This window comes from Solanum pennellii, chromosome 1 (assembly GCF_001406875.1).
Source record: "Solanum pennellii chromosome 1, SPENNV200".
In the NCBI taxonomy this organism is placed as follows: Eukaryota; Viridiplantae; Streptophyta; class Magnoliopsida; order Solanales; family Solanaceae; genus Solanum; species Solanum pennellii.
In genome coordinates, this window is record NC_028637.1 from 98694755 (window position 1) to 98710825 (window position 16071).

Below are 16071 nucleotides of genomic sequence, written 5' to 3' on the forward strand. Positions count from 1 at the left end.
TTTATTTTAGGTTATTAGTTTGCTATTATATGCAATAATCCCTCTAAACAATACTAGTGATAACAAAAAAACTTTGGGAAAATTTATAAGTACCCCCTCAATCTATATTTGAAATTTCAGAGACACATTTATACTATACTAAGGTTATATTATCCTTGAACTTATTTTATAAATAATTTTCTACTCCTTTTCGGCCTACGTGGTACTAGTTTGAAAAAAAGAGTCAACATGCGCTGCCCCCAGAAGATAGTGCCACGTACGCCAAAAAGGGGTAGAAATTATTTATAAAATAAGTTCAGGGGTACTAGGATCTTAGTGTAGTATAAGTCTGTCTTTGAAATTTCGCGCATAGATTGAGGGGGTGTTTATGCATTTTTCCAAAAAACTTTGCAGAAAGAGTAAATTTAAATTAATTATAAAATGACTAATATCTGTAAAATGTATGATTGTTTTTAAAAGTTGCAACCTTCAGATTAGTCATCTCCAATGGTGAAAAGTTCGAATAAAATGGGAAAGTGTCAGACAGGGTCATTTTGGCTGATTATTTAAACAATTAAAATGTTTTGGTCATTTAATTTAATTTAATAAATAAATAAAACAAATTTTATTCAAAAAAAAAAAGTAATCTCTGCATTATTTTCCAAAGTTGTAGCTGTAGCGAGCGAGTCCCTCGAACTATTTCCAGCTTTTTTAACAATTAATAAAGTGTTCATCTATTTAAACACTTAAAAATTTTTTTCCATCATTAATAAGGAAGAAATGTTTTTTACTAAAGCATAACAGAAACTTTTAAATTTTTCTTTTCATCTTTCATCTATATAACTCGGGTTATAAACCCAAAAATAAAAAATTTCAAAGAAACGGCCTCATTTCTTGTTATCCACTCAAAACCTGCCTGGGTCTTACCTCTTTATATATTTCTGATGCGATAAGTGTATATCTATAATTAGGTAGCCAAAAGTCTACAGTAGAGAATTTCCATAAAGTTTCCTATCATTAGTGAACTTATATAGAAATTTAAAGTTGCAACTTTGTTGGCCAATCTGATGCTATAAAAGCCTGACAAAGGTTTTTTTAGCAGAGCACCAATTAAGAATTAGAAGATGAAAGCATATGCAATTGCACTCATTGTCTGTGGATCTGTGGCAGCAGCTCTAGTTTTAATTTCGTGTTGTTTTTACAAAATTGGCCGAAAGAAAAAGAGTTCCCCAGTGACTCGGAATGTGACCGGCGGTTCTCCGGTTATTCCTCTGCCGCCGAAGCCTTTACCAGCGAATCGTGATGTTGAAAAGGGCGAAATTAAACCCAAGGACAATACAGCAATGAGAGATGGTGGAATGGTAATTCTAGGTGCTGCTGCTGCTGCAACAGTTGTCACCGCCGCTGTTATTGACAGTGGAGGAGGAGGTGGTGGTGGTGGTGGGGGAACGAGTGGAGGCTGTGGCGGAGGATGTGGAGGTGGTGGCTGTGGTGGCGGCGGCGGCTGTGGTGGATGTGGAGGTTAAAAGCCGAGGCTCGGACGACTCATAAAAATCTTAAAAGTTGAACTCATGGAATCTGCAAAGCAGATAAATAATTTCTTTGTATGTTTTCCACAGTGGCTACTCATGTTTTATAAGAATGTACTGTAAATAATATTACGTACCATGAATCATGATATGGGAGAAATGAATTAATTTAGCGAACTTTGTGCCTGAGTTATTATTATCTTTTGCATGCATATTAGATGAACTCATAACAATACAAATTTATCAATTATATCAAAAAGGTAATTATATTAAATAAGTATAAAGAATAAACTCGATTAAGAAAATATCGACGGAATAACTATAAATTTATGACCTTCCTTTGTGGATATCATGATTATTGGAAGGTATCTAAGACTCATTAGTTGTCCTAAAGTTTTAAAAATATGACAAGGTGTTAATTCGCCTCAACCGGGGCAGGAACACTGGTGGCGGTAATTAGGCGGATTAAATTAAATTAAAGCAATTCAAAATTGGGTCAAGATGAAAACGGGGTATGACTCAATTCAATTCAATTTTTTTGGTCAAAATTGGTTGGGATAAAACGGGTTAATAACGGGTCATTTACCATCTTTTATTAGATTTAATTGTTATTTATAAGTTTTTAGTACCTTAACAAAATTATTATTTTTCTTTATTAATACTATATATAACATATAAAATAAAAATAAAAAAGAATTTTAATAGTAATATTTTGATAAGATTTCTCAAAAATCAATTTGAATATATATCAATCCAACTTTTAATTATTTAGGTTAAATTAACAAATGGACAAAATAATAACTAATTCAAAGATAAATCGATTGGATCGGATTGCACAAGTTGGGCTTTGATTTATCACCGCTAGAAAAGTCAAAGTCCTGAGTGATCACATTTTCAAACGATACAAATATCCGTTTTTAATTCGAGCAATAGAATTTATCGGCAATTCTAATATAAGGTGCACATTAGATTGAATATAGTTATATCATCAAAATTGTGACCAATTAATCAATCAACAAAATTATTATTATAAACAAAATAAACATAAACATATTCAATACATATAAAATATAAATCGCGAGTAAAATATTAGAACAAAAAAATTTATTCAATAATAAATTTTTAAAATTATTGATTTTTAACGATTAAACTATCACAAGCCTTTTTTATTATTAATGAAATCAAGTTATACATATAGATTGTAGGAAGTAGTAAACATGGAATTAAGCAAGAGAAAGATTCAAAGAAAGTGCCACATTTCTTGTAGTCCACTCAAAATTGTGATGACTTTGAGAGAAGGCCTTGGTCTTGCCTTTATTTTTTTTATTTTTCTAGTGCAATAAGAAAATATATAACACATAAAATGATTTAAGGTTGCCAAAAGTCTACACTAGAGAATTTCCACCAATTTTCCAGGCTCTAATTATTTGTTATCTAATTTTTTTGAGTTTATGGTCAAAATAAATAAAAGTGAATCACGATGATATTAAACCCAAACAACACATCTTTTCCCCTTCTACTCAACTACAATATCACAATTATGAAGATCAACTTAAATGAAGTCTTGGTCTAAGCAAATAAACTAAAATAGAATTTCTGAATATAATTCTATAAGTACTGACATCTTATTCTCGTTGTGTATTAATTAATTTGAGTTTTTTTTAAATCATAAACCTGTTTGTTTTTTTAGGATAAGGTTTAGGATTGATCAGTCTGGTAGAAAAAGGTTTAAGACTCTATCAATAATAGTTTGTTCCTTCCAACTTAATCATCATTCACAATGTAGTCTTAAGGCTTTGAGAGTTTTGGTTAGAGGGAGAATTTGTCACAAGTAATATGTTTTCACTTGTGTGAACCTCCCATGTATTCCGAGTGAATTGGTTGAGGTTATTTCTCTCTATATTTTGTGTTCTCATGTTTATATGGTGAATTGTTCATCTCCTCTGTAGGCCTAGGTCGATTAACCGAACCATGTTAAATCTTTGTGTCTTTTTGTATGTTTCTCATTTAACTCTTACTCGTAGTCTTTCAAGGTTTACTTTGTTAACAATATATGAGTCACTTTCACAACAACGGGTATATCAGCTCTAAATTACAAAGTTGAGGGGTATATCATACCCTTTTTCCCATAATAATAATAATAATAAGTGAATATATTTGACCCAACATGAGACAATTATATTGTATGATGTACTTAAAAGTGATTAATTAGTAGTTTAGTACTATAGTGTTTATTTTGCAATAAGTGATAATTAAGGAGAATGTATTTTATTTTATTCGTTTCTAAACAATGTAACTCAACCAATAATTTTTAAAAGCATTAAAAATTTATACATGTGAAAAAATAGTCACAATGCAACAATGTGGGATTTCACATTGAACAAAACTGGGGTTAAGCAGTTCCATGTCTATTTGTGAATGATAAAATAATGTCTTCATCATGAGGAGAAGGTTTGAAAATTGAATATATATTTATTGTATGTATTATTAATGTTATTTTTTTACTCGATTATTTTGAGTTTTAAATTTAAAACTCTAACAAAAGACATAAGCAAATTTATCATCGGTCTAGGTTAAGCTGTAATAAGTATGTATTCTTATTATTGAAATCATTGTGGAAATAGTATGATATAAATTATGTTAAACATCAAAGGTCAAACGGATAGGAAAAATAATATTTTTGGACAAAAATATGAGTAAACTATTACGGCTCTTAAATTTCAAAATAGCTAAGTGGATTAACAAAATTAAGAAAAATTAGTTTCTAGGATAATCCGAGAAAATAAGTAAGGAATCAATTTCATTTTTTTTCAAAAAAAAAAAGATAAAAAAGAATAATATATACAAACATACACAAAATTTAAAAAAGAATTGTAATATATATTTTTTATTCAATTCTTTAAAATCCAAATGATCGGAGTCTCATCCTCTTAAATCTTCAATCTCCTACTTTCACTAATTATGATCTCAATCTCTCCTCCTCTTCCTTTTTTTTTTTTGATTATCTTAATATAATTTTATAAATATTATTGACTATTAATTAAGAAACACACTTTTTTTAATGCCAGTAAAAGCGTCTATCACACAAGTTCTTTTAGTTGCGAAAATTACGCGGTTAATCAAACTTATAATATTTAATTACTTATCATAGCTATAGTTTGCTATAACTACCATTCGTGACTTACATTATACATTAATTACATGGGCTGAATTCGAATTTGTATAATTAGTCACGTTTGTATATGTATAAATTTTCGCTAGAATATACAAATGCATATGTATAATATACAATTATTTAACCTATGTACATATACATTTCACCTTTTCCCAATTCTCTGCCCCCTCTCACTCGCCTCTCACCTCCCTCTCCCAATCTCCCTCGCCTCTTTCTCCTCCCACTCCCAATCTCGCTTGCATATATATACAAATGCATATGTATAATATATAATTATATACCTATACAATTCACCTCTCTCCCACTCTCTACCCTTTCTCGCTCGCCTCTCTCCTCCCTCTCCCAATCTCACTCGCCTCTCTCCTTTCTCTCCCTGTCTCGCTCGCCTTTCTCCTCCCTCTCCTAATATAGCTTGCCATATATACAAATACATATGTATTATATATAATTATCTAACCGGTATATATATACAAATCACCTTTCTTCAACTCTTTTCCCTCTCTCTCACAGTCTCGCTCGCCTCTTTCCTCCATATAACATATAGCTACGAATTGTAATTATCAAACTATAGTTATAGAGAGTGATCAGACTATTTTAAAGTGGCTATATATGAAAGTTCCTCTTTTTAATTTAAGTCAAATTAAATAATAAGAATCAAAATATAATCTATATCAAGTAATAGAGAAACAAATCACAAGTTTGGGCCTGATGAAAGATGTGAAATTTCAGGCCCTATTCTTGTTTCTCTCCACTTGGAAAATGAATGTAGTTAAATTACCGTTTGAAAAAGTTTCCATATAGTAATAATGCTAATTAATTTTAGGAAACTTTCGCAATCTTTTTACAGGCTTTGGGAACCGTGTTCTTATATAATGTATATATGTATGGTAAGTAGAGATGTATTTATAAATTATTTTTTTAAATTACTCTTTCATTATTATTTTCCACTTCAAATGTTCAAGATCACAAGATTAATGAATATTTTGATCTACAAATCTTTTGTATTAAATCATAAAATTAATTGATATTTTAATACATTCTAAGAAACTTTAATTTTAAATCAAAACATTAAAGAATATTTGATACATATTACTAATCTTTAGTCTGAAATTAGAAGATTAAAAAATTCCTCTACTTTCTTAAACTAACGCAACTATAAGGACAGACAATGAGTCATGAGCTTAAAATATATCTAGGGTAATGGAAATGCATATGAGCTAAACGTTAAATCTTTCAAAGTATATCACAACAGACGAAAATGAGCGAAATTATATCTATTCTGTGTGAATACGGTGCACCAATTGACCCGTTACGTCCGATGTTCCGTATCCCCAAGTCCCAGTGAGTGAGCCGATTGGAGTCTCACGTGGACCTCCAAGTAATTGAGGACTATATTTCTTGGTTACTTAACGGAAAGTCGATGACTAACGCTATTCAAAGACTTTTTCAAAATATGCACGCTCGATCTCAGCTGGGGTTAGGTCATACCTAGTACACTCGTGCAGTACCTTCATTATACTTGATCCTCTTCTCCCGTCACACATTCCGAAGACAGAAAGTTTATACATTTCAGTTGGTCTAGTCTAATCCAATGTCTTGTTATGGAATATCTAAGATTCTAAAAAAATAGTCTTTTAACTCCGCCTGTGTTTTGTTTGTAATGTAACACAGCCGGTTCCAAGCCCGGATAAAGGAGGAGGGTTTATGGAAAAGCTATGGCATAACGAAGTAAAAATCAAAGATGTATGAGTCTAGAGGTGTTCGTAGTTCGATTTGAATCGGTTATTATTTAAAACCAAAATCAAATCAATCTAGTCGATCTTTTAATTTCTAAAATCAAACCAAACGAAAAAAATAACTATCAATATAGTGATATAGCTATAAAAGTGATTAAACTATTTTAAAGTTGCTATATATGAAAGTTCCCCTTTTTAGTTTAAGTCAAATTAAATAACAAGAATCAAAATATAATCTATATCAAGTAATAGAGAAACAAATCACAAGTTTGGGCCTGATGAAAGATATGAAATTTCAGGCCCTATTCTTATTTCTCTCCACTTGGAAAATGGATGTAGTTAAATTACCGTTCGAAAAAGTTTCCATATAGTAATAATGCTAATTAATTTTAGGAAACTTTGGCAATCGGCTTGGGGAACCGTGATCTTATATAAGGTATATATATGTATGGTAAATAGAGATGTATTTATAATTTTTTTTAATTACTCTTTCATTATTATTTTCCACTTCAAATGTTCAAGATCACAAGATTAATAAATATTTTGATGTATAAATCTTTTATCTTATATCATAAGATTAATTGATATTTTGATACATTCTACGAATCTTTAATTTTAAATCAAAACATTAAAGAATATTTGATACATATTACTAATCTTTAGTCTGAAATTAGAAGATTAAAAAATTCCTCTACTTTCTTATACTACGATTAACTCCAAGTAATTGAAGACTATATTTCTAATGCTAAACTAGGAACTTGGTTGCTTAGCTAAAAGTCGAAGACCTTTGAATTATTTTTTTTCAAAATACTCACGCTCACTATCTATTGGGTTAGGTCATATCGTGATAGTAGATATTAGGGATGTACATGATCGGTTGGTTCGGGTTTTTCAAATATCAAATTAAATTATTTTGTCGGGTTTTTAAATTTATAAACTAAACCAAACCAATAAAACTCAAGTTTTTTCGAATTTTTGGGTTTTTTCGATAAAATATTCATACAAACATATAATTTACTTGTACTTCAATTGTTTCTTTAGTCTTACCAAAATGCAACTATCTAAGTTATTTCTCAAGAAATACAAAAAATATGATATGATTAATGATACTAAAATATACAACAAAAAAATAATAATAAAAATGTGTAAAAGAAATATTACAAATTAATAAGTCATAATGAAATTGATCATAATTTAAAGTATTAAATCATGCTAAAATAAGTTTAGTAAGTATTGTTGTATATTCTTACGAAAAATACCTTCATTATGACACTTACCGAATTAATCAAAGCTTGTACTTCACCACGAACTCTTATAGGAAATTTCCATAGCTTGAGGCGTGTCGAAAGACACTATACTTAAGGATATTTCACCCGGTATGAGTGTATTCTCAGGATTCAACAAGCTCTTCTAATATAAAACTAGGAGCCAGAAACTAACAAAGATTCAATTAAAAGAAAACCCAACATAAGAATGTATCAAAATAAGAATTGTTTTCTTGTCTTCCCTCTTAATAACCATTAGTAAGAATTAGATTTATATAGAAAATTAGTAACCGCTCAAATATGTGAATGGTTGAAATAGTCAAAAACCATAAAAGATATTGAACACAGTTAATGAATTGAAGGCAATTCATTTCAGCAAAAGAAACGTTTTATAACAGCTATATTATGACAGAAACAATGGTTAATTAAAGGAGGATAATAATAATGGCAATAGAATATTATTTATGGAGAGAAATATTTAGGAAATAAATAATAATCTCTTCAAAATATAATAGGATATAAAATAATTCTTTTGAGATCAATAATATTTTTCCAACAAGTATTAGTTATATGACTAAATATTAAAAAAAAGTAAAATTAGATCATGTATTTTAATTTTCTAAATCTATATAAAATTAAAAAACAAATATTCAATATTATTGTCATTCTTGGTGTTGAGTTATTTTCTTTTTATATTAGTATTAATTTAATTTTAATTTAAACTTAATCATAATTACCAACATGTATGTACAATAACCTTTATTAGATCATTAAGAATTCTAACTTCCAAAATAAATATATTAAAAAATAGAAACTATAAAAAAATATACGAGATATTTGAAAATTATATCAAAGTAAGTGTTTTTACGTATAAAATAAAAATTTTAAATTTTATATATATAATGTCGGGTTCGTTTGATCTTGGGTTGATTTTGTTTGATTGAAATCAAATCAACCAAATATAGTCGGGTTTTTTTTTCAACACCAAACCAAATCAAATCAAATCACTAGTCAATTTTTTTTTTATTTGATTCAATTTACGATTTGATTCGATTTTATACACCCTTAATAGATTTATCAGTTGGTCTAACCTAATCCAATTAAAAATTTTAAAATAAATTCAATGAGTCATCATGACATTCAAATTTTTTTTTTGAAGATTTGTTACATATTCTTCAAAGTTTTAATTCAACTATTCAATTTTATTTTTTTTTAAAAATTTGTTACCTATTGTTCAATTGTTAATTCAATTATTCAAGGTGACGTGACTATGCCAAGAAGGTGACTTTATCTATGATTGTAAAGTGATGACAGGTTATATTGATTCATACTAAATTTTTTTTGCTTTAAGTCATCGACCGCCCCTCAAGGTTGTTCGCATAATTCACTTAGACACTTTAATTAAGATTTGTACTTATTGAACACCTGAATTGTTCAAAACATGTACCTATTAGACACAAAATGCTGATATGACAGAAAATGTGTATTGCACTTTCCTGAAGCGCGTGAAAAGACTTAAAACAGTGTCTTTTTTATTTTTTTTACATTTTTTTCTTCTTTTATTGACACTTGGCATTATAATTAACTTAAAAAATATTTTTCTTCTTTTATTTACACTTTTTTCAAAAAAGAAAAGCACTCCACTCCCTACCTATCATCTTTTTCATAATTTAGTTTACAAATCTTTCTTTATTTTATCTCCAACATTGTTTTTTTTTCTTTTTTTTATATACAAAAAATTTATATCTTCCAAATATGAAGATAAATGAAATCAACTATGAAGATTCTAATTTGAATCTTTATATGATTCATTTCAAATCTCATAAAAATAAGGAACAAATATGAAGAAGATGAAAGAAGATAAATGATTTTTATGTATAAAAAAAGTTAGTCGATATTTATTTATCACAATTTTCGAACAAAGATTTTTACTCAAATTCATATAAAAAATGACATCAAAAAATTTGAAAGAAATAATTTTGGAGCTATCAATGTCCTCGATGTAGAGTTGAATAACCGCCAACAAAATTTTCTTTCTTCTTCACTCTTAGTATGAAATATATATATATATATATGTATATATATATATATATATATATATATTTTTTTTTATTTTTTATTTATTTTTTAAAAAAAATCTTGAAATTATTGGAAAAGAATAAGATTTTGTAATTTGGGAAAGAATGTGTTTTGGGGAAGAAGATGAAGATTAAGATGAAATGGGGTTGGGGTGGGGTGAGGTAAGGTGGGGTAGAATAGGTTGACATTTTCATTTTTTTTTTTTAAAAATAAATTAAATATTAAATGTGTGTCTTTTTATAATTTCGGGGCCCAATGTTCAAATGTTATTTTTTAATTAGTCATTTTGCCACGTCACCGCAAGTGTATCACACACTCTTCACATTTTTTGATGATTATCAAAAAATGTCTAATAGAAACGATTTTTGTATAGGTAAAGTATTCAATTGGTACTAGTCTTAGTTGAGGTGTCTAAGTGAATTATGCAGACAACTTTAAGGGCCGCTGAAGACTTAAGCAATTTTTTTTAAACTCCGATTTTCTTATTTGTAAATGTAACACAATCGGTTTCAAGCCCGAATAAAGAAGAAGGATTTTTGTTTTTATTATGACTTCAATTGGCTATTGATACTTTTGTTTTTTTAATAGATTATTAAGAGAAAATCAAATCTCTGTGCCACTTTCTAACTGAATTAAAATAAAAAAGACATATTAAAATCTTAGGTATAAAAATGAATTTCTCTTATAAAGACTATAGAACTAATTATATATTGCTTAAGTATAATTTAGGTATTTGACCTCCTCTGAGCTAGGCCATCAACTTGATTCCAGGGTGTCCAAAGTTATATTTATTCACGTTAGTATTTTAGCTACATTCATATTTACAATATAATTTTCAAAGGGTGTCCAATTACTGTAGCTCCGATCTTGTGTGGAATTAGGGTTGTATATTGTCGTGTTGGTTCGAATTTTTTAAATATTAAATTAGATTATTTGTGTAAAAATTTAAATATATAAATCAAATCAAATCAAACTAATAAAACTTAGATTTTTTCGAGTTTTTCAATCTAGAGTTGGTTCGGATTTTTCAAATATCTAATCAACGTGTCAAATTTTTAAATTTTTAAATCAAACCAAATTAATAAATTTCAAATTTTTCAGTTTTTCTGGGGTTTTCCGACAAAGTGTGCATACAAATATATAATTAACTTGTACTCCAAATATTTCTTTAGTCCAACCAAAATATAACTATCTAAGGAGTTTCTTAAGAAAATAATAAAAAAATATAAAATGAGTGATGACACTAAAATATTCAATAAAAAATAATTATAAGCTCATCATATAAAATAAATATTACAAAGTCATAATGAAAATGATCATAGAAAAGTACTAAATCATGCTAAAATAAGTCTAATACGTATTAGTTACATGATTAAACATTAAAAAAATTAAAATTAAATTATGTATTTTAAATGTCTTATAAACTGATGTAAAACTAAAGAAGGAAGATTCAACATTATGGTCATTCTTAGTGTTGAATTAATTTATTTTTTTTAGCAAAATGTTGATTTGATTTCAAATTGAGATTTATTAAAGTTACTATATCTATGGATCCTTTATGGGACCATTCAAAATTTTAAATTTAAAAAATAAAATGAAAAATATGTTAAAAGATAAAAATTATGAAAACGTATAAGTAATATTTAGAAATTATATCAAAGTAAATATTTTTCTGTATAAGATAAATTTTAAATATTATATAAATAATGTCGGGTTGGTTTGGTCTTGGATTGACTTTTTTTAAGTTAAAACTAAACCAACACAAGTGTAATCAATTTTTTTTTCCAATATCAAACCAAGTCAAATCAAACCATTAGTCGAATGTTCTTTCAATTTGATTTAATTTACAATTTAATTTATTTTTCGATTCGATTTTATACAGCGATGATAAAAAATGAAAAAGAGTTTGTAACTTTTTTCCTATTCTAGTATGGCTAAACTACTTTTAATGTAACATAATGATAGTGTTGTCTAATACAAATAAATTGTAAATAATTTGTTATTATGAGATTGAAGAAATGAATTTAAGTTATATATATATATATTGATAGTGCGAGTTTTTTATACCATCGATTTGTAAATAATTTTTCTGACCAAATAAATGCTCAATTTCTTTGGAAGTTCTATATCCTTTCTCCAATTTATGTATTACTTCCAAGTATTACTTACAAATAAACAATTTCAATATCTTTGTTATCACTTGATCTCAATTTGTGAAAATTACTGAAATATGTGTCTTATATTTTTTTATTTTTAATATCTCTTTTTATTTTTAAAAACTTCAAAAATTTCTTATTTCTTTAATGTATACGAGTTATATATTAATGTATTCGAGTCAGTATTTAATGTATTCAAGCCAGTTTGTAATGTATTCGAGCTTCATATTAATATGTCTAAGTCAGTATTTAATGTTTCATCCTTGGGCTAAGCATAAGATCTAATTTCACATGGTATTAAAGCAGGACNTCAGTATTTAATGTATTCAAGCCAGTTTGTAATGTATTCGAGCTTCATATTAATATGTCTAAGTTAGTATTTAATGTTTCATCCTTGGGCTAAGCATAAGATCTAATTTCACATGGTATTAAAGCAGGACCCGTCTCACCTGATGTTGGGGCCCAAAATCAAAATTGTTAATGAGATGGATGAATTCCTTATAAGAGTTGAACAATACTCCTCTGCCTAAGACATAATTGCACACATATTATGTATCCAATTTGTATTACTTTTTAAGAGATTAATATAATCAAAACTTATGATGAATAAATTATAATTTTATATTAAAACTATGAAATTTATGTTAATAAAATAGAGCATCAGTTCCACAAGTTGTTGAAAAATGATAATAATAAAAAATATAGAAATTAATTAAGAATTAGCAGAATAAAATAAATTTGTTCGTATCAATAAATTCTCCTAGAAGAGTCTCTACTTATATATATAAAAGAAAACCTTCTGCTCTTATAATGTAACTTTTTCCCCTATTTTCTAGTATGGCTAAACTACTTTTAATGTAACATAATGATAGTGTTGTCTAATACAAATAGGTTGTAAATAATTTGTGTATTATGAGATTGAAGAAATGAATTGTTCGTAAAAGAATTCTTTTTTTACTCAAGTATTGACAAAACTACCCTTCCCCTGCCCCCATCAACCCCGTACTCAGACATCACATCCCTCAAACCTTCAACACCTACACTTTCGGTATGTACTATCATATTTAGTTTATTATTTTATTTTCCATGAAAACTTCTTCTACTATTTTCCTTCGTTTCTTATTTTTGTACCACAATATTAACAATCTTCTACAATAAAATCAATTATTTTGCCTATGCCATTAAGCCACCACATATAATGGTTACTGCATTTTTCACAATTACTCCTAACCAAACGACCCATCATTTCAAATTACCTATCCTCTTCATTCCAGATACCTTTGAACCCAACAACTCTGGTTTCGGATTTAAAAAACTGAAAATCAAATTTTATATATATAGTATTTTTTGAAATTACAAATGTAACTCTGTTATATTTTTAATTATTGGCAAAATCGATTAACCAAACAGAAAAAATTCAAATCAAAAAGAGAAAAACCAAACAAAATTTGATTTGGTTTGGATTGTACTTCTTCAAAACTAAAAATCAAAAATTCAAACCTAATAATATAAAATTGATCCGAAAAATCGAATATACACCACAACTTATTATAATGAGTGAAATAAATAAATTAGGATTATTACATAAATGTATCACAAGCGTGTGCCAATAACTTGTATATATATATATATATATATACGTGGCAGCACCACAACTAAGAAATTTCACTCTTTTTTTTCTAAGATTTTAAGCCTTTGATTTGACAACAATGAAAAAGCATGTTTTGTTAAATTTTGGATTTTGAACTTTTTATTTGCTTTGCCCCTGCTTCTTCTTCCATAAAAGACAAAAAAAAATCCTCTGCCTTCTGAGAATTCCACAAAAAATTCACAACCCTTAAACTATAAGGTTGATGAGAGAATCCCTCTACAAATATCTCACATTCCCAAGATTTAGATTACAACATTGATGTTAAAGAAGTGCTAAAGACCCCTCCTTTTCCTAAATCTTACAGGGGATTCAAACTGAAATCTGTCAAACTCTAATATTAGTCATAATTTGTTGTTCTGTGTTCGAAATGGTGGGGATACATGTTTGTTACGTAGCTTCATTTTGTGTGCGTACGTTTATGCAATAGTTACCTAATCTCAGTTAAAGATAGGACTACAACATGAAATCTTTCCTCTCCAAATATATACATAAATTCGTCGAGTTAATAACTTTGATGGTCACTCAACTATCAATTGTTTTCACAGAAAGTCACTCAACTTTCATTTTCAACTCAAAAGTCACTCAATTATAACTTCTTTGCTCAGAAAGTCACTCAACTTTCATTATCAACTCAAAAGTCACTCAACGTGATCTTTTGGCACAGAAAGTCACTCAACCTATTTTATTATTATTTTCATTAAAATTTAGTGACATAGAATTTTAATTATTAACCAAAATTTTAAGAATTGAATATATACCCATTTAATGACCCGCTCCATTAACCCGACCCTCTAAAAATATAATATTGAACATTTTAGTTTACCATTAATTCCCTAAATCATTCTCTCTTGTCTCCCACATTCTTTTAGAGAATTAATGGTAAAATAAATTTTTCAATTGTTCAATGAGGAATGATTAAGGGAATTAATGGTAAAATAACATGTTTATGGGCGGGCCATTAAATGGTTTAAATGGATATACATATTTGATTCTTAAAATTTTGTTTAATAATTAAAATTTTATGTCCCTTAATTTTAATGAAAAAATAATTAAATAGGTTGAGTGACTTTCTGTGTAAAGAAGTCATAGTTGAGTGATTTTTGAGTTGAAAATGAAAGTTGAGTAACTTTCTGCGCAACGAAGTCATAGTTGAGTGACTTTTAAGTTGAAAATGAAAGTTGAGTGACTTTCTGTGAAAAGAATTGATAGTTGAGTTACCATCAAAGTTAACTCTAAAATTCGTAGTACTCATTACTTGTGTTTTTGACTTCTTAAATATGATTGTTCATGAATTTTCTGTCAAACATATTAATTAATTTGTTGCATCAATTATATAAAAATGAAATTGCTAAGTTTGAATTTCCTAGTAATGAAGTTACTTCAGACGAAAATTAAGCCCCAAACTCAACTACAGCTTTGAAAGAAATAGAAATCAAGTAACAAATGTAATTTCTATACGGTTATAGCAACTTCAAACAACCATTAAGTTATGGCCCATGTACTTATATTTTTGTTCTTTAGATTATTATATATCCTCTATGTTTTAATAGATATGATTTAGATGAACTTTATTTCTTTAAGTATTTAATTAATCTGCCTAATGCTAGACGATATGTTCATATGTCAATACTATCAACGTTCGTGCACTTCTAATTGAGTCTTTTTCATGTATATGCTTTCTCTCAGATTGTACTTCTCTCATTCTTAATTTGTGTCACAATTTGAATTTCAAAAGTTAAATAAATTACTTTAGACCATGAATTCTTAAATGAAATCTTAAAATGAATGATTGGACTTTCAAAACAAGAAAAAATGTCACATAAATTTAATATATTCTATCGTGCATAAATATATAAAATATATTGTATATCAAATTACAACAATAATACATATATACGATTTACACCCACGCGAAACGCGGGCTCATTACCTAGTTATTATATACAATAAGCTTTTCAAGACTTAAAAAAAATCAATGTACAAAGAGAGTGAAATGGGGTAATACATTTAATTAAGAAATGCACGTAATCTTAAATAAAGAAAAAAAAAAGAATAACACAGAGATTTAATAAGGTTCGACTAGACCTACTCCGCTCCATAATAGTAGAGAATTTTCTACTATGATAAAAAGCGAACAAGTTTTACGATGCTTTCAACCCCTTTAAGACTATGTATAGTATATAATGCTTACTATATCCGCTATGTATAAATTCACAAGCGTAAAGGAAAAAGTTTTACTAATCCAATAAGGAAAATATTTTCAGGTTTCCTAATCCGTTGAGGAAAATATTTTCAGGTTCCTAAATTAACAAAAAAACTAGAGTTTCCTAAATTCAACTCAATATTAGGAAATCCATTTCAATATGTTGTTAATTGTTAATATAAAAAAAAAAATTCAATTGATTCGTAATTTTCACATTATGGCGTTGGATGATAAAGTTCTTCGTGAAGCCAAGTTGAAACAACGCTACTGTAAGATGATAGTAAAATCACAAAAGCAA

At 27.8% G+C, this 16071-nt stretch overlaps 1 protein-coding gene across 1 annotated transcript; it reads left to right on the forward strand.

Moving 5' to 3' along the window:
- The first annotated feature begins 852 nt into the window (after positions 1-852).
- On the forward strand, positions 853-1708 carry LOC107030992 (zinc finger protein ZIC 2-like). Its single transcript, XM_015232199.2, has one exon. It carries the CDS (start codon positions 1104-1106, stop codon positions 1503-1505), a length of 402 nt encoding a protein of 133 aa, XP_015087685.1. The 5' UTR covers positions 853-1103; the 3' UTR covers positions 1506-1708.
- The last annotated feature ends 14363 nt before the right edge of the window (positions 1709-16071 follow it).